This window comes from Myxine glutinosa, chromosome 4 (assembly GCF_964187855.1).
Source record: "Myxine glutinosa chromosome 4, kmMyxGlut1.1, whole genome shotgun sequence".
NCBI classification, from domain to species: Eukaryota; Metazoa; Chordata; class Myxini; order Myxiniformes; family Myxinidae; genus Myxine; species Myxine glutinosa.
The window spans coordinates 68,990,999-69,015,734 of record NC_136264.1 but is presented as its reverse complement, the minus strand read 5'-3'; the positions used below and the strand labels follow the sequence as shown (position 1 = coordinate 69,015,734).

The following is a 24,736-nucleotide window of genomic DNA, read 5'->3' as shown; positions in this document are numbered from 1 at the left end:
GATACTGCATTTTTTTTTTATTCACATGCTTAAGCATTTCTTTTACAACTATGATTCTGATGCCTCAAATCGGGGGAGGGAAAATTGCATCAACTTTCCAATGCAATGTCGTCGCCTTCCAATTTTGTAACCAAATATCTCATTCTAAGTTTTGAAATTTCATTACCACTGGCCTCTCTGTGACATTATTCCGAATTTAATACGTGTATGTTTCGAACTGAAATAAATTTTCATTTCAGCTTTCCAAGGCAGCTGCTGCTTTGCGCACAACAGAGCTCCAAAAACCTGAGCCAGGATTGCTGAAAAAAGGAAATAAATCTGGATCGGATGAAGCCCAATTCTGTGCCTCAGTAAGCTCTGCTGCTGCTTACACCAGCAAAAGTGACTGTGGAAACATAAAATCGGAGTTGAATGTTTCTGCCGAAACTGCATCTCGAACAGGAAAGAGTGTGAGAGTTCATACTCAGGGCATGAGTGCAAGCGGCAAAAGTCGTGACCATGGCCATTCCTCACAGGCCTCACTGCTGTGGGTGGACCGATACAGACCATGCTCACTAAAGCAGGTTATAGGGCAGCAAGGTGAGCAGAGCCCAGCCAATAAGCTGTTGCGTTGGCTGAGGGATTGGTACAAGAATCGAGCTTCTGGAGGATTCAAGGCAGTCCCTGCAGGTGTGTATTATCCTCTTTAAAAATGAATTATTTTAATTATATATTTTTGTATACAACAAATTTTTGTATGTGCTTATTATTTTATTTTATACTTATTAATTCAAGTCTGGATTGAAAATACTTATTATTTTCTTTCCTACGACTCTTGTGTTGTGCCCAGCAATGACCCTGATGGTAATTTTAATCCAATTTTTATTTTTACCCTAACCTGGGCAACATAAAAGCTTCCAACTTTTCTATTTTTTTTATTGTACCCTGTTCTTCCTTTAACCCGGTGTGTACCCTGGATAAGAATAGGTACACCGTATCCCTGCGTGTCGTAAGAGACGACTAAGAGGGTTGGCGTCAGGAAGGGCATCCGGCCATAAAAAACATTGCCTCAAAAAGGGAACCATGACAATTACAACTACATATGGGCAGGGTACAGCCCGAAGTGGAGATCGGTTTCTGAGGTTTGGGACATGGAATGTAGGGACAATGACAGGGAGATCAGGAGAAGTGGTGGAAGTATTGGTCAGAAGAAGAGTGGACATATGTTGTGTGCAAGAGACGAGATGGAAGGGAAGTGGTGTGAGAATGGTGAAGGGTAGGCAGGGACAGAAATACAAGTTTGTGTGGCAAGGGTGCCCGGAGGGCGTGAATGGTGTTGGTGTCCTGTTTTCTGAGGAGTTTGTACACAGTGTGGTGAGTGTGACTAGAGTGAGTGATAGGTTGATGATGGTGAAAATGATGATTGGAAAGCTCTTGGTGAACGTCATCTCGGGATATGCTCCGCAGGTTGGTCGAAGCGATGAAGAGAAGGACAAGTTCTGGTGTGCGATAGAGAAGCTGATGGAAAATGTGAAAGATGAGGAAGTTGTTGTGGTAGGAGGAGACCTAAATCGACATGTGGGAAGGAGTATGGATGGTTTTGACGGAGTTCATGGGGGTTACGGATATGGTGTGAGAAATGGAGAAGGTGAAAGGATTTTGGAGTTTGCTGATGGAGCTGATTTGTTGATTTGTAATACTCAGTTCCAGAAAGAGGATAATAAGCTTGTTACATACACGTCAGGTGGGTCGACGACAACCGTTGACTACCTGATGGTGCGTAGGCGAGATAGGGGGCACCTCCGGGACACAAAGGTGATCCCGGGGGAGGAGGCTGTTTCACAGCACCACTTGGTTGTCTGCGACATAAGGGTGAAAGGTGCGAGGAGAGCTCGGTGGGTGAAGTACCAACCGAGAATGAAGGTGTGGAGGTTGAAAGAGGTGACAGTAAGGGAGGCATTAAAAGAGAGGCTGAGTAGGGTCGAGGATGATGTGGTTGAGCTTGAAAGTGGTTGGATGTCAATGAAAGCCTGTCTGTTGGGAGCCGTTGGTGAGGTATGTGGATGGACAAAAGGACCACCGAGGCACTCGGAAACATGGTGGTGGGATGATGAAGTTGGAAAGAGGATTGACGAGAAGAGGAAGAAGTTCAAGGAGTGGCAGAAGGCGAAGGGTACGGGAGCAGAAACAGCAGAGCATGAAAGTTATAAGGCAGCCAGGAAGGCTGCAAAGAAAGAGGTAGCAAAGGCGCAGGAGGCATGTAGGAAAATGTTCGGAGAACGCTTGGATTCGGAAGAGGGTCGGTCAGAAAGCAGTATTCAGGATTGCAAAGCAGATAGCGAAAGAGAGGTGTGATGTGATGGGGGTGAGTTGCTTGAAGGATGAAGTGGGACAAATCGTTGTCGACCCAGATGGAATGAAAGGAAGATGGAAAAGATATATGGAAATGCTGTTGAATACAGAGAATGAATGGGATGGCAACATAGAGAGTAACCCTGTTTTAGGACCGGCAGAGAAGATAACTGAGAAGGAAGTTGAGGAAGCGATAAAAGCAATGAAGGGTAGAAAAGCGGGAGGGCCGACGGGAGTTGTGGGAGATATGTTGAAGGCAGCAGGAAGTTGGGGTGTGAAGAGAATGACAGAGATCTGTAATCTGGTGGTGAAAGAAGGCCGCATTCCAGTGAGTGGATTGGGAACTGAGTACCCTCATCCCTCTATACAAGGGGAAAGGTGACCCTCTGGAGTGTGGCTCGTACCGAGCGATAAAGTTTTTGGAGCATGGAATGAAGGTATTGGAAAGGGTGTTGGAGAGGAGGATAAGGAAGAAAGTGAAGATCGACGAAATGCAGTTTGGATTCATGCCAGGAAGAGGAACGACAGACGCGCTTTTCATTGTGAGGCAGTTGCAGGAGAAGTACATGGAGAAGAGGAAGAAGTTGTTTCTTGGGTTTGTTGATCTGGAGAAAGCATTCGATAGGGTACCACGCAAAGTATTGACATGGGCATTGAGGAAGTTAGGAGTGGAGGAATGGTTGATCAGAGTTGTGATGGCAATGTACAAAAGAGCGCGCACAGCTGTAAGGACGAAGGACGGGAACAGTGGTGAGTTTGAGGTGAAGGTGGGAATGCATCAGGGGTCGGTACTAAGTCCACTACTATTTGTAGCTGTGATGGAGGTGCTGGCTCAGAACGTAAAGGAGGGTTTACCGTGGGAGTTGTTGTATGCAGATGATCTGGTGTTGATTGCGGAAAGTATGGATGGACTGAAGGAAAAGATGAACACGTGGAAGGAATGTATGGAGACAAAAGGTCTGAAGGTGAATATCGGAAAGACGAAGGTGATGGCAAGTGGTAAAGCATGTGGTGAGGTGGAAAGAACTGGGCAGTGGCCCTGTGCTGTGTGTAGGAAGGGTGTCGGAGTGAACTCCATTCAATGTACAATGTGCGCTGAGTGGGTTCATCAAAAATGTAGTGGTCTGAGAGGGTCATTAACCAGTGTGGCAGCTACATTCAAATGTAAGGTGTGCACAGAGGGAGCTGCAGATGGAGGAAATGTTGAGTTGGATCTTGGAGACGGCGTGAAGCTGGAAGGTGTGAAAACATTTTGCTACCTCGGAGACGTGCTGAATGGAGAAGGTGGATCAGACTCGGCAACGGTTGCTCGAGTGAGATGTGCATGGAAGAAGTTTCGGGAACTGGGTGGCGTGCTGATGATGAGGGGAGTGTCGTTGAAGCTGAAGGGAAAGGTGTATGCTGCATGTGTGAGAAGTGTTATGATTTATGGGAGCGAGACATGGGTAATGAACGTAGAGCAGCAACGAAGGTTGGAAAGGGTGGAAATGCGAATGGTTCGGTGGATGTGTGGAGTATCGTTGAGAGAGAGGAAGACAAATGATGAATTGCGAAAGATGATGTGAATAGAGCCTGTGATTGATGCTGTGAAGAGGAACAGGTTGAGATGGTTTGGTCATGTGTTGAGGAAGGATGAAAGTGACTGGTTGAGAAGAGTGATGGAAATGAATGTAGAAGGAAGCAGAGGATGGGGAAGACCAAAAAAGACTTGGCTAAAGATGGTGGAAGAAGAAATGCGGGCAAGGGGGTTAACAAGGAGAGATGCAGAAAATAGGGCAAAATGGAGAAGATTGTCATGGGGACCGCAAGGCTAACCCCCGCTCTAGCAGGGAAAATGGCCTTTAAAATGCATGTTGTTGTTGTTGTTGTTCTTCCTTTAACCGATATTTGAAATTCCCTGCGTGCCCCCAATTTTCTTTGCAGGGAGATTTGGCAAGTTTGGGAAGGATGATGGTGCATCATTCAGAGCGGCTCTCCTGTCAGGTCCACCTGGCGTGGGAAAGACTACCACCGCAGTGCTCGCTTGCCAAGTGCGTTCTAAGGCAGATGTACCTGTGAATAATCCTGACTGCCAATTTACTTTGAGTTGGTGAATTTTTAAAGGCATACTATGGAGGAAGGTTGTATATCAATGATAGACACCATTTCAAGGTCTCTGACTCTGCATAATTTACTAACTGGCAATATTCTGAAGGATCATGTAAATGTAGACTTCTACATTAGGTGACATTTATATTTAGATATAACCAGAACCAAAGTTAAACATCTTAACACTTTTGTTTTGACAGGAACTGGGGTACAAGTATGTGGAACTGAATGCCAGTGACAGTCGGAGTAAAAACAGCCTAAAGAATGACGTGGCCACATCTTTACTGAATACTAACATCGAGGACTTCTACCATGGTTTGTGCTCTGATGTAACACGGCTATTTATTACTTTAATAATTATTAACTCTCCCTGTATATAGTAGGGACCCGAGGAACGTCCTCACAATGTAAAATGGGATGACAAGCCAACTTTCCCTCAAGCACAAGGCTTCACCCTCCCCCTCCCAACCTTAAGGTGTAAATCCCCTCCACACTCCAAGCTCTCCATCCCCCTCCCCACCCTCTCCACCACAACTCCTCAACCCCCCCCCTCCGCCCCCCCCATCCCCTAAAGCCTCAACTTCCACCTCCCAACACTGTCCCATCTTTGCTCTCCACATTGCGAAACAGAATGATGTGTATATGTATACAGTCATGTATTGTCTTTATGCCAAGTATGAACAAAATCGGTCCATACATCTCCGAGATATGGTCACTGATGCACGGATGGAGGAACGGACGAGACCAAATCTATGAGACCCTCTTTCGGACTAAGTCCAATGGGAGCTAATAATCTTATCAGCATGGGAGATCATATGAAATCTGTTTCTAAACATTACCAACATGTCACTTTAATTATTGGCAAAGCTAAGTTTTGGTAAACAAAGCTTTGCATCGTGTTGTGTTGTATTAGGACGATCATGTGTCGTAAGCAGCCAGCATGTCCTTATCATGGATGAGGTGGATGGGATGGCAGGAAATGAAGACCGTGGTGGCATCCAGGTAGGATTGGCAACTCCTGAGCCTCCCTCAATAATACGGGTTGAGTTGACCTATAGACGCAGTGAATACTTTGTCACTTAAAAAACCCAAACTGGCATGTTGTATTGATGCCCTGCAGTCAGTGCCTGGTATTCGTTCCAAAGACGATCCAATTGACAATCACGACAATGCTTCCAATTTACACACAGGATATCGGCGTGAATCACAAATCTAGTACTTATCCAATGTCTGTTCATTCCAGGAGCTCGTGGGGCTCATAAAGCAAACAAAGGTTCCTATCATATGTATGTGCAACGACCGGAACCACCAGAAGATCCGCTCACTCTCAAACTACTGCTTCGACCTGCGCTTCCAACGTCCTCGCATGGAACAAATCAAGGTGCCTCAGTTGCTCATTGTGTTGGACACCTGAAGTCTGTTACTTCTGTAATTTGAATGTATACTTCAGTGTTGAAAACATGAAGCCCTGAAATAGTTTTGAAAATATATGAAAACTCTGGCCCAATAATTATTCAGGAGCTTTACCCTAAAAATCATGCAGAATAAGGGCAAAAGGACCCGTCGTTATATAATAGGCCAATTGCTAATTGGGCTAACAGGCCAATTACAAACAGCAGTCAAGATAATGCTTCCGGCCACCTTCGGGGGTGGAGGCATGAAAAATCACATGTCCATCTGCGCCTCAAATAAAAGACAGCAACATGATGGCAAATCAAGAAGGCATCCCCACGCTATCATCAACCCATTTAGTAATATCAAGACCAAGCATTTAGTAATATATTGCCAGTGTATCTGTCTCGGTGATTCCTTTCACACACTGGGGTGTTATATTGATGTTGATCTGCGAGTTGACACTCACTGGCACACAGACCGATTACAAAGGCCTCTTCCTTCAGGCAAGGCTAAAAGCGAAAAATGACATGGCAGTGGGTGAACGGGATAGAGAATCCATATAGGACATCGGGTCCAATTAATCTAGCTAAAAGTCACATGACTACACACGTGTGCTTTCTACGTATATAGGTACGCACAAAGACGTGTCATTTAGAACAACCTACCAAGGGGTTCCTCACTTCATTCCGCACCCATTTTATGTTCAAACCACCAGTGGGAGACTTAGTGGACATGGTAAGCACACAATGTAACCGATTCGGTAGAGCGCATACCTCCGCCAGGCTGAACAGTGTACGTTTTGTATCCCACTGATGGCCGTATCTGCATCAGTACTTCACCAAAATCTAATCGGCTTGTTCTTGTCACCTCCCCAACTCATCCACCAAGTTTCGTCCAAATCCGTCCACAACTTTTTGAGATGTCATGCTACATATCGTTTTGGCCCTATCTGTCAATGGTGAGGAATTACTTCTTTTTTTTAAATCTCATATCCGGATCTGGATCTTCACCAAAATAGAATTGATTCGTCTTTGTCACACTCCCAACCTATTCACCAAGTTTCATCTGAATCCCTCCATAACCTTTTGAGATATCCTGTTAACAGGATAATCTTTGTCTTTCCCTCGCGGTCCCCATGTGCTGTTTTTGTCTTTCCCTCGCGGTCCCCATGTACTGTCTTTCCCTCGCGGTCCCCATGTACTGTCTTTGTCTTTCCCTCGCGGTCCCCATGTACTGTCTTTCCCTCGCGGTCCCCATGTACTGTCTTTGTCTTTCCCTCGCGGTCCCCATGTACTGTCTTTGTCTTTCCCTCGCGGTCCCTATGTGCTGTCTTTGTCTTTCCCTCGCGGTCCCCATGTGCTGTTTTTGTCTTTCCCTCGCGGTCCCCATGTACTGTCTTTCCCTCGCGGTCCCCATGTACTGTCTTTGTCTTTCCCTCGTGGTCCCCATGTGCTGTTTTTGTCTTTCCCTCGCGGTCCCCATGTACTGTCTTTGTCTTTCCCTCGCGGTCCCCATGTGCTGTTTTTGTCTTTCCCTCGCGGTCCCCATGTGCTGTTTTTGTCTTTCCCTCGCGGTCCCTATGTGCTGTTATTGTCTTTCCCTCGCGGTCCCCGGTCCCTATGTGCTGTTATTGTCTTTCCCTCGCGGTCCCCATGTGCTGTTTTTGTCTTTCCCTCGCGGTCCCCATGTGCTGTTTTTGTCTTTCCCTCGCGGTCCCTATGTGCTGTTATTGTCTTTCCCTCGCGGTCCCCATGTGCTGTCTTTGTCTTTCCCTCGCGGTCCCCATGTGCTGTTTTTGTCTTTCCCTCGCGGTCCCCATGTACTGTCTTTCCCTCGCGGTCCCCATGTGCTGTTTTTGTCTTTCCCTCGCGGTCCCCATGTGCTGTTATTGTCTTTCCCTCGCGGTCCCCATGTGCTGTTTTTGTCTTTCCCTCGCGGTCCCCATGTACTGTCTTTCCCTCGCGGTCCCCATGTACTGTCTTTGTCTTTCCCTCGCGGTCCCTATGTGCTGTCTTTGTCTTTCCCTTGCGGTCCCCATGTGCTGTTTTTGTCTTTCCCTCGCGGTCACCATGTACTGTCTTTCCCTCGCGGTCCCCATATACTGTTTTTGTCTTTCCCTCGCGGTCCCCATGTACTGTCTTTGTCTTTCCCTCGCGGTCCCTATGTGCTGTCTTTGTCTTTCCCTCGCGGTCCCCATGTACTGTCTTTGTCTTTCCCTCGCGGTCCCCATGTACTGTCTTTGTCTTTCCCTCGCGGTCCCCATGTGCTGTTTTTGTCTTTCCCTCGCGGTCCCCATGTACTGTCTTTGTCTTTCCCTCGCGGTCCCTATGTGCTGTCTTTGTCTTTCCCTCGCGGTCCCCATGTGCTGTTTTTGTCTTTCCCTCGCGGTCCCCATGTACTGTCTTTCCCTCGCGGTCCCCATGTGCTGTTTTTGTCTTTCCCTCGCGGTCCCCATGTACTGTCTTTCCCTCGCGGTCCCTATGTGCTGTCTTTGTCTTTCCCTCGCGGTCCCCATGTGCTGTTTTTGTCTTTCCCTCGCGGTCCCCATGTGCTGTTTTTGTCTTTCCCTCGCGGTCCCCATGTACTGTCTTTGTCTTTCCCTCGCGGTCCCTATGTGCTGTCTTTGTCTTTCCCTCGCGGTCCCCATGTGCTGTTTTTGTCTTTCCCTCGCGGTCCCCATGTACTGTCTTTCCCTCGCGGTCCCCATGTACTGTTTTTGTCTTTCCCTCGCGGTCCCCATGTACTGTCTTTGTCTTTCCCTCGCGGTCCCTATGTGCTGTCTTTGTCTTTCCCTCGCGGTCCCCATGTGCTGTTTTTGTCTTTCCCTCGCGGTCCCCATGTACTGTCTTTCCCTCGCGGTCCCCATGTACTGTCTTTGTCTTTCCCTCGCGGTCCCCATGTGCTGTTTTTGTCTTTCCCTCGCGGTCCCCATTAGTCCTTGAGCCAGACCAAAAGTAATGCTCCGGCGGGGGGAGTAATTCTCATTATGATTTTCCATTAGACCAATGTCTCAAGTGTCAGAAAAGGTGTGATGGACATCTGAGAACGGTAGCTTAGTGCCCGGATGGACGCCATCTTTGAAACCACCCAGCTCGAAAATGCCCATTTGGTGGGGTACATTGTTGCACGTGTATCTGGACTTCTATACTAGCTATCGATGTGCGGTTGACGACTAAATATACGTCCGATGTGTACCGTCTAAATAAAAAATAATATGAAGCATTTTGTTTTAGATTAATTATTATAAAAATCAATTATCGAAAAAAAATCATATATTTTTCAATATTTTATTATTAGACTTGTACTTTTTTTAGTGAAACAACACTGGTATGATTTTCCAAATTATGCATTGTGCTACACCGTTTATCTGTCTATAAAAATAACTCAAAAACGAAAACATATCATCCACCACGAGTTTACAACAAATAAATGTAAAGAGGCATAAAATGACTTAGGCCGCCGCTGGCATTATCTATTCTGACGATAACGCAAGTTCGGAATGTCGTACGGAGAGGATTTTAACACCATACGATATCTAATAAGCAGGCGGAAATTGTTACATAGGAAATCTGCACTTTGGTGGCCATCTTGGATTTCAAAATGGCCGCCAATTATATTAATTATTCATTACTAGAGTTTGGAAAGACGTATGGAGCTGATTTTAACACCATACGATGTATATTCCTAATAAGCAAGCGGAGGTATCATTGAACATGTCATGTTTTAGTCAAATAACACCGGTATGATCTTCCAAATTATACATTTTGCTAAACCGTTTATCTGTCTATAAAGATTTTCAGGCAATTTGGCCTGCATTATAATAGAGAACAACATATGCTATACAATATACAGTGCACACAAAGTTAATCATCAGAGTCGCCATCAGAGTCATTGGCATCCTGAGCCACGATAGCATCATCCTGCACCATGTTGGAGCATCCCTGCAGCTTACACACAACAGTGCACTTCAACCCATTCAGTATGCAGGAGAAATCTGACGGTCGACACGTCCTTCTGCATGTGCATGAGATGAGATTCAAGACGACATCTGGAGCTGGTAGACCCGCCATCCATCGGATTGTGAGCGAACCGCCATCATCGAGTTCCCAACCATGTCCTGCTGATGGTGTTGGGACGTCTGGTAGGTTTTCAAGGCTGCGTCGCCAGATAGCCGCCTGATAGTTGGCCCTAAGCGTATGCTGCATCAAGGAGTCTTCACAAGGCGGCAATTGTCCAGATTCGATCTGGCCCTTCTTTGCACAGAACATGTGATAACGGAGCGAATTAACACCGACGATCTTCGTGTTCTTGGCGTACAGCTGACACGTGAAGGCCTGAATGCTATTGAAGACGTCTGTTGGTACATTCCACGAAGATCCCAGATCTGTGAATGCTTGAAGATACAGCTCATTCGCTTGCACAAGCTTCAAAGCCTTTATCTTTCCTTGGCTAGCCAGAGCACTCACAGTGTCACACCCGCTCCATGCATGAAGCCCTGGCAATGCACTGCAAACTCCAGACCCCAATACCGCAGCCAACTTTCCAACGTCGATCATTCTGACTCGAACCTTTGTTCCTCGTCTGATGAAGAGCTGACTATCGATGGTTCTGCTGAGATGAAGACTGATGATCAGAACGTCGGTGTCATCTGCCACTAAGATGATCGTCTTGTAGTGGGTAGCGGCGTGCTTTGCGTGGAGAAACATACGCGTGTCTGCTTCCTCGTGGCTACATTCGAGTGCTTGCACCAACTTCCACCTATCGCGGGTCAGTACCAGACATTTTTCACCGCAGGTGACATACAGTGTTCTGTTGCCTAGCTTTTCGCGATTTGTTTCATGTTTCCACGACTCCGCCAGAAACACAACCAGTTTCTCCTTTGTCTGGCTGCAAGCAAGGAGACGCCGCCGGTTCATGATTTTGTGTGCGGGTCTGATCTCGCTGAAACTGATGCCTTCATTTGAACCGCGGTTCACACGCTCAGCTGCTTTGATGGATTCTTCTGTGTATGTGTCAAAGACAACATCGATGCGCTCACTGCCTTGACCAGCGTGAAGCGCTGCAGCAAGGATGCGGTCAGATAGTTCTTCGAACGTGTCGTTCTCGCCATGCATCTTTTGTATGAGAGCCATCGCATCAATTATTGTTGCACTTCGCTTGTCAACGTTCTCGGCTGGTTCCACAAGACCTTCCATGTGTTTCGCAAGTGCAGCTTTGTTCGTTTTTTTCATTGACCCATCAACGTTTGCCAAAGACCATGGTAACGGCCCTAGTGGGTGACAAAGGACAAGTTGCATGTCGAGGTTCCTTGTCTTGGCGATGAGTATCATGGTGGCAAACAGTTGTCTGTCAGCTCTCAGGATGATCTCCTTGTTTGTGCCCTTCACAACTTTCTGCTTGATCTTACCAAAGGTCTTCAAGTTTAGCTTGTTCAATGTGTCATGAAAGCCTGTTCCCTCTTCAAGACGTTTCTGGAAGCTTTGATACGCCGCTTCCCCCTTTTGCAGGGTGTTGAGTAGGTCATTAGAAACGTCCTCCCTCGCAGCCGCTCCGGTAGATATACTGAGAAGACATGACGGATCATCGGCGAATGGATTGGTCCAGTCATTTTCCAGTAGATCACAGATAGCTGTGACGCCAGACTCATCACGTTTGATGCGAGAAGTAGACAAGTCAGGGTGCTTGGCGTGAGATGTGTCGCTGCCATTCACAAGGATAGTTTCTCGTAGTTGCCTCAGTGCAGTAGCCCGATTTTCTGCAGTTAGATAGTATCGTGACACAGCCCCTTGTCGAAGACTAAAACCTCGTGTTCCTCCAGCTGTTTGCGTATCTTTGTTTACTGTTTCTTCTGTTGTCTGATCAACAGCGATTCTGGCAAATGGATTCCCTGGTCTAAGCTGTACGGAGAAGTAGCCTTGATTGAAATGCCTGTACAACTCGGAGCATGTTTCGTGGAGTTGCGTCATCTGTGCATAGTACACTGGTAGATATCTAGCATAGTTCACCTTGTTCATTGCGAAACACCAAGGGATCACTCTTCTGACACAAGCCAAGTGAAGCATCCAGTCGCCTTCTCTATCCGCACGAATCAACCCCAGCAGGGTCTCTACCATATCAATATACATCATCCAGAAGCGAGCCAGGTCTCCATGTTTGGTTCGCAGAAAATGTAGGTATTTCGCGAACATGTCAAAGCTCTGTACACATGAATCATCATCGAGAGCAGCAGCGAGAGTCTCGTGGCAAACATCCTCCTTGATGCTGCGAATTTTGAGGTCAGTGCTTCGAATCTGGGGTTCCTTGTCAGGATGATTGCTTTCTATCCACACCTGGAAGCCCTTCCAAATGATGCGCATTAGTGCCTCGTACATCAACTTGTGGAGTCGCACAGCACGGTTGTATTGCTTGCCTTCCAGAACCCTGTTGATGGAACCTTCAGCGATTACTCCTGACTCAACAGCTACATCCCGAAGGCCTGCATCTCCAAACATTTTCCCAATGCTCGACATGAAGTTACAGATGGTATGGAAGTTCCCCATCATGAGCACGATTCTTCCATATCGATCGACATCTTTCCATGCTATTTCGGTCGCCTTAGCAAATAGTGCCTGGTCTAGCACCACCGGTATACGCTCAAGCTGAAGTGATGACATGATGTTCAGAGCTTCTCTGAGGATTTCTTGCACTGTTGCCATATCTGTGGCAGGCGCGTTTATAGTCGGCAGGTAGCCAACTACATCTTCCGTCACCTGAACACGATCTCTAGTCATGATGTTGAAACCAGTCCACGAACTGATTGTCTGGTCGCATGGTTCCAGCATGCGAGTCATAATCCATACGTGATTTCGGCGCTGCGCAAGGGATGTTGCGCCTGCAAGAGTGTCAGAAAGATCTGCAGGCTTGATTGCAGGTGGGCCCTCTCGTTTCCCACCGCTGTATATTGGAACTAAATCGCTGGATGACGGGATAGATCGCTTCTTATCTGCTTTGGATACTGCCGATGGAGGTTGGGGCGGCAAACACGACTGCGACTTCGGTTGGACGATGATACCGTTGACGCGATGCGATGTTCCGCCACCACTCAGCGATTCCTCTAGCCTGTCGATGTTATCGAATGCTAATACAGTCGGGACCGAAGGGTGCACATGTGACGGAAGTGGTACTGTATCTTTCTCCACACTTGCTAATTTGTCTATGCATAGCGCTGTCTCGATTTCTTCCAGAACTGTGTACGAACATCCGTGCCCGAGTCGATTCAATATTCTGATGACCTCTGTATTACCGGTGAGCGTTTTCATGACCCACGGAAGTAGGACATGCTTCGATGTTCTGATGGTACCCCGGTGTACAGCATTGATGATATCTTGAGCCATTGACCATACCAGTGTGTCGGCACGCGCAGAGCTACCCCCACTCCCGCAAATCAAAGTATGCAGAAATACACGAAGAGAATCTGGTATCTTCACGTAATCTGAAGTGAGTTCTGCTGGCTGAGGCGGCCAACGTTCATTGTAATGAGCATCTTTGATCTGGTGTCGCAGTGAAGTAGCTGCACGCACAATGTTACTTTCACCGTCCGTTCGTTCAAATGCTTTCACTTCTGCTTTCAGGTTTATGCACTCTGCAGCAATCTCTCGCTTTGTCAGATTATCGGGCATCAAGTATACACGGTGTTTCACATTGAAGAAGATGAGCGATTCTCCAAACTCTCTTTGTAATGTGCGCTGCAGATTCTTCTTGATGGAGTCACGAACATCAACTGAAAATGTATCTGAAGACAGGATATCTGTTGCAACATCAACTATTGGAACAATCCTCGGGTTCAAGAACAAGTCAGTGCGAATGAAATTGAATATACATCGTATCATTTCTTTTTTCTCGATATTATCTTCAATGTCAGTTTCTACTTGAGGTTTTTGGGGCCGTGTGTAGTTTCTATAGCAGGAGAAGTGGTAGTGAGCCTCAGCTGCAACCATATCTCGTGTAGTCAATGCCAAAACTCTCTCATCATTGCGAGCTGTCGCAGCATCTCTTATTGTCTTATCTGCTCGAAGTTCAACAGCCAAGACAACTGTTTCACGGGTACGACTGCCTTTTATGAATTTTGAAGCACGCTGGCAAAAAATGCATTTATCATCGTAGACCGTTGAAGTTGATCCTGTCTCTTCCCGTGATGATCGCCGTCGCACCGCATCGCCAGTATCAACTGAAGAACTTCTAGCTGCATTGGTCAAAGTAGCTAGGTGGTTTTTGTGAGTGAAGTCTGATCTACAAGCCCTATGGTATAATATTGGAATATTAGGAAGTTCAACTGCGCCTTCTTGGACTAGCTTTAGAATTGGATAAAAGTTTCTAACTGCGGCTGCGTCACACAATGTCTTCCAAGAACTGTTGCCCGCTGCCTTGCTTAGTTCAGAGAGTGGCGACTTCTTGCTGCACAGGATGCACGTTCCGGACTCAGGTTCAATCTTCGCCCGTTTCGCCTCGACACCGGCCATCTCAGCTGAAAGAACAAAAAGACTGACGTTAGATTACTCCGATATCCGAAAAGCTCGCCAGCTTACATAGACATACTCATCCAAGTCAGTGAACATGTTAGATGGCGCCACAATACAACTCTATAATAGAGTTGTATGTGGCGCCATCTAACATGTTCACTTTTAGTTCTTAAGCCACCCACCCCCTCCCCCCCCCCCCCCCTCAGAAATTAATCAGGTCACCGCAACAAATCTCAGACTGAGATATAGAATATAGAATATAGATATAGAATAGACTGACGTCACTTTCGGCACTGGGTTCTGTGGGTTGATTATCGGCGGGAAATTCCAACTGACATAGTTTCGGTTTGTGGAAAGTGCATGCCTTTTCATATATTTTTTGTGTACACTCGTGGTGGATGATATGTTTTAGTTTTTGAGTTATTTTTATAGACAGATAAACGGTGTAGCACAATGCATAACTTGGAAAATCATACCAGTGTTGTTTCACTAAAAAAAGTACAAGTCTAATAATAAAATATTGAAAAATATATGATTTTTTTTCGATAATTGATTTTTATAATAATTAATCTAAAACAAAATGCTTCATATTATTTTTTATTTAGACTGTACACATCGGACGTATATTTAGTCGTCAACCGCACATCGATAGCTAGTATAGAAGTCCAGATACACGTGCAACAATGTACCCCACCAAATGGGCATTTTTGAGCTGGGTGGTTTCAAAGATGGCGTCCATCCGGGCACTAAGCTACCGTTCTCAGATGTCCATCACACCTTTTCTGACACTTGAGACATTGGTCTAATGGAAAATCATAATGAGAATTACTCCCCCCGCCGGAGCATTCACTTCAAAAAATGGCCGGTTGGCTCAAGGACTACATGTACTGTCTTTGTCTTTCCCTCGCGGTCCCTATGTGCTGTCTTTGTCTTTCCCTCGCGGTCCCCATGTGCTGTCTTTCCCTCGCGGTCCCCATGTACTGTCTTTGTCTTTCCCTCGCGGTCCCCATGTACTGTCGTCTTTCCCTCGCGGTCCCCATGTACTGTCTTTGTCTTTCCCTCGCGGTCCCCATGTACTGTCTTTGTCTTTCACTCGCGGTTGTCAGCTCTTTCACGAGCCTCGATTCAGTATAGAAAAAAATAATAATAATAAATAAATAAATAAAAATAAAATAAAACAGACCAACAGGGCTGAAAATAACCTCAGTCCACCTTTGGTGACAGAAGTAAATATTCGTACTTTGAGTCTTTATGTGATTGTGATTCCTTGAAATTGTGCTTTTGTCAAATCAACGTGAAATTGTAACCAAATCCAGGACTATTTTTTATTAAGTGTGTTGTTTTATTGACAGCCTGTTACATGTGGCGCTTATCTCGTGCAGTGATAACATTGAGCTTTTTGGTGTAATGCATAATATGAGTTGTGTCGTAAATTTGTCTCGATAAATCAATAATTGCATCAGGAATCTTCCATGGGTTAATATTGACGGTTCGTCCATTTTGAAGTGCAGCAGTTTCAGGCGTCCAGGTCCCTTGCCCTCTTGATCCGTCTCACTTTGTTCTTGACTGTTTGTTTGTTGGGTTTTTTTGTTGTTTTTTACCTTTTCTTGCTCTTTAATGAATCCGACATATATATTTTGTTGTTTAGGGTGCAATGATGTCTGTGACATTTAAGGAAAATATCCGCGTCCCGCCGCCAGCACTGCAGGAGATCATCCTGGCAGCAAACCATGATATCCGACAGGTCAGATACGTGTGTATGTGTCTTTATCTGTTTGTGTTTTTAAACAACCAATGTCAAACACAGATTTTATTCAAAATTTCAGGTGCATGCAAATGGCAGAATTATGACAAAAAAATTGGCTCCATACTTTAAATATCTTGGGATATGAAGGATGTAAAATCGGAATCCGACTAAATCTAGGAACTTTACAACAGTCATTGAGTCTGTGGAAGCTTAATTTGATAGAATATATTCATGGGAATATCCTTATGCACATACGCCTTTTTCAATTCAACTCGATTGTCACATCGTTCAAAACAACATAGCCTAATTTCAACAGATCCTTCACAACCTGAGCATGTGGTCAGCAGCAAATAAGACCTTAAACTATGACGAGGTTAAAGTGGATGCCAACAAAGCAAAGAAGGACATCAAGCTGGTAAGACTTTACCCACACCTCAATGGATATTTCATATTTACATTTCCACCTCATTAATACAATATTTCATTCAATGATTTTGACTTTTCTGTGTTCTTTTTCGCCGTACATATGCTCCTAGGGCCCTTTTGATGTTGCACGGAAAGTATTTGTTGCCGATGAGGAGACACGAAAAATGTCTCTGAATGACAAGTCTGACTTGTTCTTCAATGACTATTCACTTGCTCCTCTATTCGTGTATGAGAATTACTTGCATGTGCGGCCACACGCCGCTGGGTAAGTATGACCACCCTGCCAGTCTCTTTATGGTTGATTTTTATTTATTTTTAGATGGTCTAAATGGTTCAAATATGTAGTATTTCATTGTGCTTGTGAAGTTGAGAGAGAGACTTAAAATGCTTCATTATGTCTAAGAGACAAAAACTAAATGCTTATGAATGTATGTTTACATGTGAACCACCAAAGGGCATGAAACAGAGAGTATTTGCCATTTGCTCAAATCAGTTGTCATGAGCAACAAAAGTACAATTTTTTATTTTTTTATTTTTTTAATAACAATTCTGTAACTCTTTAATGATGAAGGAAGCGCTTGACTGCAGTTATTTTGTCCAAAGCCTGTGCTACCAAATACTAAGTCTAGGGTGTCAATAAGTTTGTCAATGCCATTTATTTTTATTTTCTGATTTCAAAGGATATATTAAGTTCTGAATCAAAAACAAAGGTTCCGTAATATTAACTGAAATGAAGAATTGTGGAGACCAAATACTTTTGTCAATTTCAACTTATTTTTAGAAAAAAATTGTGAGTTATTTGAAAAAAGTGCAAGGGTGCCAATATTTTGGCCATGACTGTAAGATTGCTTCAATATATTGAAGCCCTAACTCCCTGGGCCCTAACTCCGTTTCCGGTCCGGTCGTGAGAGGACGCTGGCGTCACTTGCTCGCCGCTTCTCTGACTGGACCATTGTCCGTATCTTGCTTTCCTGGTGGTCGTGGCGGATTTTTGGCCATTGAGTCTGCCCTCTGCACGGTCCCGGCTCTGCTCTGCTGCTCCTGGCTTCACCTGCTCGGCTCCTTCGCTGTTTCCTCGGGCTCACTCTCGTGGGTTGTGCCCATTGTTTGCAGCGGCGGTGGTGGCGGTTTGCCGCCGTGATCTTGATTAGCGGCGGCGGTCGTTTGCCGCTGCATTTGCCGCTTTGCCTCCTCAACCTTGGCCTCGTGCTCGTCTCTTCGCTCCTGTCTGCCCTCTGCATGGTCCCGGCTCTGCTCCTGGCTTCACCTGCTCGGCTCCTTGGCTGTTTCCTCGGGCCCACTCCCGTGGGTTGTGACGATTGTTTCGCCTCCTCACCCTTGGCCTCGTGCTCGTCCCTTCGCTCCTGCTGGCATGGCTCTGCGGTACTCCGCCGCAAGGCTTCTCCTGCTTAAAACCCGCTCCACCCCATCATGCATCTCTGCAATCAAATCGAATGGACTCCTGCGTCGACCCAGGTACATTCACCGTGGCTCCGGTCGTAAGTTTGTTTATTTACAATCAGGTCACTCCATCCCCATCCTCTGGTCGGCTCAGCGCACTCCCACTCATCGTCCCAACACACCTGGTCACAACAACGCACAAAATCGCACCTCCTGTCTGCGAACCCTGGCCAAATCACCTGGATTCATACCCGCCGTACAAAACAACATCAAGCTCACCCTGTTCAATACCCGGTCCCTCAACAACAAATGCCTCATCCTGAACGACTACATCCTGGAAAATAAACTGGACTTTCTCTGTCTCACTGAGACCTGGCAACAACCACTGGACTACTACACGCTCAACCTCACCACACCCAATGGATATTCTTACATCAATAAACCACGCTCAGAGGGCCGAGGTGGTGGAATTGCCGTTATTCACCGACAAGACATCAAGACCAACCTCATCTCCATCTCATCTGCTCCATCATTTGAACACCTGGCTTTTAAACTCTCTGGTCACACACAGTCAGTCATGGCTGTTGTCTACCACCCTCCCAAACCACACCCATCATTCCTGTCTGACTTCTCCTACTTTCTGACCCAGCTATGTTCCCTCTCCCCCTCAATCCTCCTCCTTGGTGATTTCAATATCCACATGGACTCCACTGACTCCACGCTAACCACTGACTTCACTGATTTACTCACCTGCTTTAACCTCACTCAACATGTCAACTTTCCTACCCATAACCGTGGTCACATTTTGGACCTTGTCTGCTCTACTGGACTAATTTTGCACCATCTCTCTGGCTCCGACCTCACTCTCTCTGACCACCTAGCCATCACTCTGACCATCAACATCCCCACCCCAGCACCAAGGCATTATCGCACTATCAACTTCCGTAAGCTAAACGCTCTTTCACCTACCTCATTCTCATCGACCCTCTCTGAAAAAATGTCCACTTCTCCCTTCGTTGACCTCCACACCCCTTCTGACCTCACTGACTACTACAACCACACTCTCTCCTCCTGCCTTGACCAACTTGCACCTATAAAAACCAAAACAGTTTCTTTCACCCATTCTGCTCCCTGGTTTACCCCTGAACTCCGCCTGATGAAAACTCGTGCTCGCCAACTTGAAAGACTCCGCAATAAAACAGGTCTCACAGTTCACTCCCAGGCCTACAAGGACCACATACAACACTATAAAGATGCCCTCTCCCGCGCCCGCTCCGCCTACTACTCTCAAATTATCCACTCTGGCTCCGGAAACCCAAAAGCACTCTTCTCTACAATAAACAAACTCCTCAGCCCCCTGAACACCACCACCCAGTCATTCACAATAGACAACTGCATCTCCTTCCTTTCATTCTTCCAGCGCAAAATTGAAAACATCTACAACAGCTTGACCACCGCCGCACCCGCTCCCCCTCAAACCACCTGCCCCCCCTTATCCTGCCATCCCCTGTCTCAATTCTCCCCAGTCTCCCCTACTGACCTCTCTGAACTCCTCATCGGAATGAAAACTGCCACCTGCACTCTTGACCCCATCCCCTCCAGCTTTGTCAAGGCCTCCCTTCCTGCTCTCTCTCCACTTATCATTGCAACAATAAACTCCTCCCTGTCTACAGGCATCGTCCCACCATCCCTCAAAATTGCTGCTGTTACCCCCATTCTGAAAAAACCTGGACTAAACCCTGACACCCTAAATAACTTCAGACCCATCTCCAACCTACCCTTTCTGTCAAAGGTTTTGGAACGCGCTGTAGCCACTCAACTCAAACATCACCTCTCTGCCAATAACCTGTATGAAACATTCCAATCCGGATTCCGCTCCAACCACAGTACTGAAACTGCTCTCCTCAAAATCACCAACGACCTTCTCCTCTCCTCTGACGCAGGCAACCTCAACATTCTCATCCTCCTCGACCTCAGCGCCGCCTTTGACACCATCGATCACACCATCCTCCTCACCCGACTTGAAACCACCTTTAACATTACCGGCACTGCCCTCTCTTGGATTAAATCATACCTCTCTGACAGACGTCAGTTCATCTCCATCAATAACTGCAAATCCCCCACTGCTCCCCTCCCCCAAGGTGTCCCCCAAGGTTCAGTTCTTGGCCCCCTCCTCTTCATCCTTTACCTGTCCCCCCTCGGTCACTTAATCCGCCGTCATGGTCTCCAATTCCACTGCTTCGCCGATGACATCCAGCTTTTCATCTCCACCAAGTCCATCTCCACCGCCACCCACTCTATCCTGACAAACTGCATCACTGAAATAAAATCCTGGCTTCAAATCAACTTCCTCAAACTTAACTGTGATAAATCTGAAATAATCATCATTGGCCCAAAAACGCTCACCAAGTCCACCCATAACTTTGCCCTCAACATCGACGGTTTCCCAGTATCCACCTCCCCTCACATCCGGAATCTTGGCATCATCTTTGACCAAACCCTCTCCTTCGACAAATACACTAAACAGATCACAAAGACAGCCTTCTTTCACCTGAAAAACATCGCCTGTCTCCGTCCATCCCTCTCCTCCGTGGCTGCAGAAAACCTCATCCACGCCTTCATCACTTCCCGTCTGGACTACTGCAATAGCCTCCTTTATGGTTCACCCTCAACAATCACCAATAAACTCCAATACATTCAGAACTCCGCTGCCCGTCTACTCACCCATTCCCGGACCCGTGACCACATCACCCCCGTCCTTTACAAGCTTCACTGGCTCCCCATCTCCCAGAGAATCCAGTACAAAATCCTCCTCTTGACCTACAAAGCCCTCCATAACCTGGCCCCATCCTACCTGGCTGACCTCCTCTCTAGACACACTCCCACCCGCAACCTCCGCTCTGCTGGTACCAACCTCCTGACCCCCCCCCCCCCATCCGGACCAAATTTAGATCCTGAGGGGACAGGGCCTTCTCCATCGCTGCTCCCACCCTCTGGAACTCGCTACCTCACACCATCAGAGACTCCTCCTCACTCACCACATTCAAAACATCACTCAAGACCCACCTGTTCAACACTGCATTCAACATTTAACCCACAGCATCTAACCCCTGACTATCTCCTCTCCTTCTCCCTCCTTTGTGCTTTGAATATTTCCCTATTGATTCTTCTTTTTTTGCAATTGTTTTTATGTTTTGCTATGCATTATGTTTTGCACTCTGTCAAAGCGTCTTTGGGCTTCCTGAAAAGCGCTATATAAAATAAATGCATTATTATTATTATTATTAATAGCTCTAAACCTCCAGGACTTTTTTTTAACGATCTTTAAAATCATGCCATTTAAATTGAAGTATATACTTTGACCTCTACGAGGAGTAACATGTTCACTTATCTGTAGTATTTATTGTTGTTGTTTGATCATCAATTCTGACTGCTCCATGACATTTTTGGTCTGCACTTTAGGGGTAACATGAAACAGCACTTGACATTGCTCAGCAAAGCAGCTGAGAGCATCGCAAATGGAGATCTCGTGGACAGGCTTATCCGAAGCCGACAGTTGTGGAAACTTCTTCCGACACAGGTTGGAATTTTATCTTGCCAACTGTCAACTGGTAAAACTGGTTGATCTCTTTTGTCACTGAAGTAGTGCAAAGGCTGATTTAATGTGCCAGTTAGCCAATGAGCGGGACTTGAAATGTCCTTTATGGATTGGATGTTTTTCATCGTTGACAGGCATTCTTTTCGAGCGTCATCCCAGGAGAGCTGATGCGTGGATATATGGCCCAGTTTCCCAGTTTTCCGAGCTGGCTTGGCCGGAGATCTGCGGCCGGACGACAAGAGCGCCTATTGCAGGAACTCACCATGCACACCTGTTTAGGGTAATGGTAGCCCATATGCAAGCAGTGAACATGTCTGAGTTGTCAAAAACCTTGAATTTGTTTGTGGCCAAAATTAAGTTCATCCTTGATTTAATACTTTATATTTAATGTAACAATGCTTTTGAGATCATTTCTGTAGAAATTATTAGGATCATTATTTGTTTATCCCTTTTTTAGATATAATGCAGATGTTGCTCACAAAGCACTGTGAAGGGTCGTTAAAGTGATGCAAACTTTTCTATTGTGTGACAAATTGAGTCACTTGATCAAGAATGGGTTATGTATATGTAGACTTAAATAAAAATACCAAGAACGGTGCTTACAGCAGTAGGAAAAAATAATTTGGGAGTGCAGCACAGCAATGATGGGGCAAATGGCCACCTAATTTCCTTGTTTTTTAGGGGCATACGTGAGCGTGCGACCCCCGCCCCCTCCCTCTCTCTACCCTTCCCCACATTACACTTGGTGCAGTCCCACAGACACTGGACCCTTTGTATATTTCGATTCTGCATACGGAATATAAATATTTAAATCCAAGTTGTTCTATTCCTCACAAATAATTGACCTTTAAATAAAGGGGACTACGTATGATGCTTGATCCCCTAAATTGCCATTATTTCATGTTTTTACATCAATTTTATGTGCAATTGAAATTTTTTTTGTGACGTTGACTGGCCTTCCATGTGTGAAAATGATGCAGAATGTACAGCATATATCAGGGAAATTGACTCAGGGGCTTGGAAACTTGAAAGGCCCAACAAATCACAAAAGAAAGACACTGTGCACCGCATGATACTTGTGAAATCCAGAAAAGGAATAGTTGCCATGGAAACAGCAATTTTGTAAATTTGACGTATCAAGTGCTTTACATGATGGAACGTTGTGCACAACAAATTTGGTTGGTACATATTATAATTATAGAGCCTAATAGGTGTTTTACATGTTTTGGATAGCCTTGACCTTTGACTAATTTTGACCATATTTTACTCACATATACTACACATATGTACAAATAAACTGTAAATTTCATTTTGACAAATTGAAAATTATTGAGGATTGGCAATAATAAAATCACCAGAAGTCCCGTTTGATTATGGTACAGTGAAATTGTTGTCATGGAAACCTTTGACATGTCAGCACTGCCAAATCAATCATTCTGATTTTTCGTGAACCAATTCAGTGTCCCGATATGGACATTCTGTTCATATTTCAAGTCGATAGGGTGAAAATTGACGATTTTATGTGACCTGGACTTCAAACAATAGATTTCTAGCTTTTGACTAGCTCCACAAGTTAGTTAGGTTTTGTGAAGATGGGTCTAGAATTACGACCTGTAGGCGACTGACTAACAAACAAGTGTGTAGTACAGTACTTAAAATTTACGATTTTACAAGTAACACACTATCATGTGTATGTTTGCAGTGGATGTTATATGTAGGTATAGCAGGGCTTGACCTCCACGGGTGCCCGGGGCACCTAATTTTGGTGTCGGGCACCGAAAAATTTTATGTGGTCCAGTTGGGCATCAATTTTGAACATCAATTTTGACCTCAAATGTATGATCGCCATCATTGGAGTGATAAGGTTTTTGAAATCTGGCAATATAAACACAATCACGGGCTCACATAGTTCTCTTATTTAGGTCTTGCACAGTTTCTTAGTCAAGATTATTTATTTCAAATATGCAAATGAGCTTTTGGTGGTGTTCCTTGTACAACAGGGGCGAAAATTAAGTATTCTAGCAAAAGGCACTTGCAAATATTTAGTGGGCCATTGTTCCATGGTGAATTACGAAACTTTAATCATATTAACAGTGTTGGGCTAGCGGCTAGGGTGCCAGTTTAGGATCCTAGGATCCTGGGTTCGAATCCCGGTCGATCGCTGAATTAACGCCAGGGGGGTTGACTCAGCCTGTCATCCTTTCGAGGTCGGCAAATTGAGTACCAGTTCACTGGTAATTCCCTGTTTGTCGTAAAAAGGCGACAAAAAGGGTTGGCGGCAGGAAGGGCATCCGGCCGTAAAACATTGCTTCAAAAAGAGGACCAAAAAAAAACAACAACAACCACGGTCCCAGAAAAAGGCCAACCCCCGCTTGCGGGGAAAAATGGCCTCTAAAGGTGGTTTTTTAAATTTTTTTTATCATATTAACAGTGGAATGAAACCTTTCTTCAAGTCAACTTGCCGGGAGATATTAAAATATGTAATTATATCAATGAATACGCATGACACCACATCCCCTCTTCTCTCCTCCCCGTAAGAGTAAAGTGTGCCCAAATAAGACCAGGCTGGAATGATTGAGATAAATCAGAGGAATCGGTCAGAAAAGGCTTTCAATTTGGCTTCCTGCCTGCAAAAGACCAAATGTGGCAAAGTCAAGAGGAGTGTGTTCCTGATGCAGCAGGAGGACAGATTGAGGGGGACATGGGGATTGAGGGGGACAGTGTGGCCTCGTGTTCGGCCTGCACATCAGTGAGCTTGGCTGGTGTCTTCACCAGTAATGTAACGGTTACGGGGTCCGATTGTGGGACTTCCCATCCCAAGAAGCAGAGTGATTATAGATGGGAAAGAAAGTTCCAGAGAGCATGCAAGGACAAATTCCTTAACAAATAGAAAAGAAAATCAAGTACTGAACTCACACAAGAACTGGCACAGACATCGGGGATTCAAGTAGACTCGTATCTACTGTCAGAAGGTCTTATCAAAAGTGGTCTCCATGGGTGAGTTGCTGCCAAAAAGCTATTTCTGTGCAAATATAACAAAGCCAAGAGACTGAAATGTGCCCAAGGACATCAGAGTTGGGATGATAATCGGTGGGAAAGAATGGCCCCTCACATCAGTCAATGTCCTCACTTTATCATACAAGCTGTCTGAAATTATTTTGACCAGAAGAAAAATGAAAAACAACCAAAATAAAAAGATGAATTATGGGAAGCATTGCAGAATGCATTGAACAACCTCCCAATATAATTTCT

At 45.6% G+C, this 24,736-nt stretch overlaps 1 protein-coding gene across 3 annotated transcripts in view; it reads left to right on the top strand.

The window, feature by feature from the left end:
* Positions 1-24,736, top strand: part of RFC1 (replication factor C subunit 1) — a 136,470-nt gene that overhangs the window by 92,622 nt on the left and 19,112 nt on the right. For all 3 annotated transcript variants that reach the window (XM_078775848.1, XM_078775849.1, XM_078775850.1), the window contains 10 exons: positions 240-669; positions 4,255-4,361; positions 4,620-4,734; positions 5,333-5,421; positions 5,663-5,800; positions 15,961-16,056; positions 16,376-16,474; positions 16,596-16,750; positions 21,349-21,466; positions 21,619-21,764. In XM_078775848.1, coding sequence (XP_078631974.1) covers positions 240-669; positions 4,255-4,361; positions 4,620-4,734; positions 5,333-5,421; positions 5,663-5,800; positions 15,961-16,056; positions 16,376-16,474; positions 16,596-16,750; positions 21,349-21,466; positions 21,619-21,764 — 1,493 coding nt within the window. The remainder of the gene's footprint in view (positions 1-239; positions 670-4,254; positions 4,362-4,619; positions 4,735-5,332; positions 5,422-5,662; positions 5,801-15,960; positions 16,057-16,375; positions 16,475-16,595; positions 16,751-21,348; positions 21,467-21,618; positions 21,765-24,736) is intronic.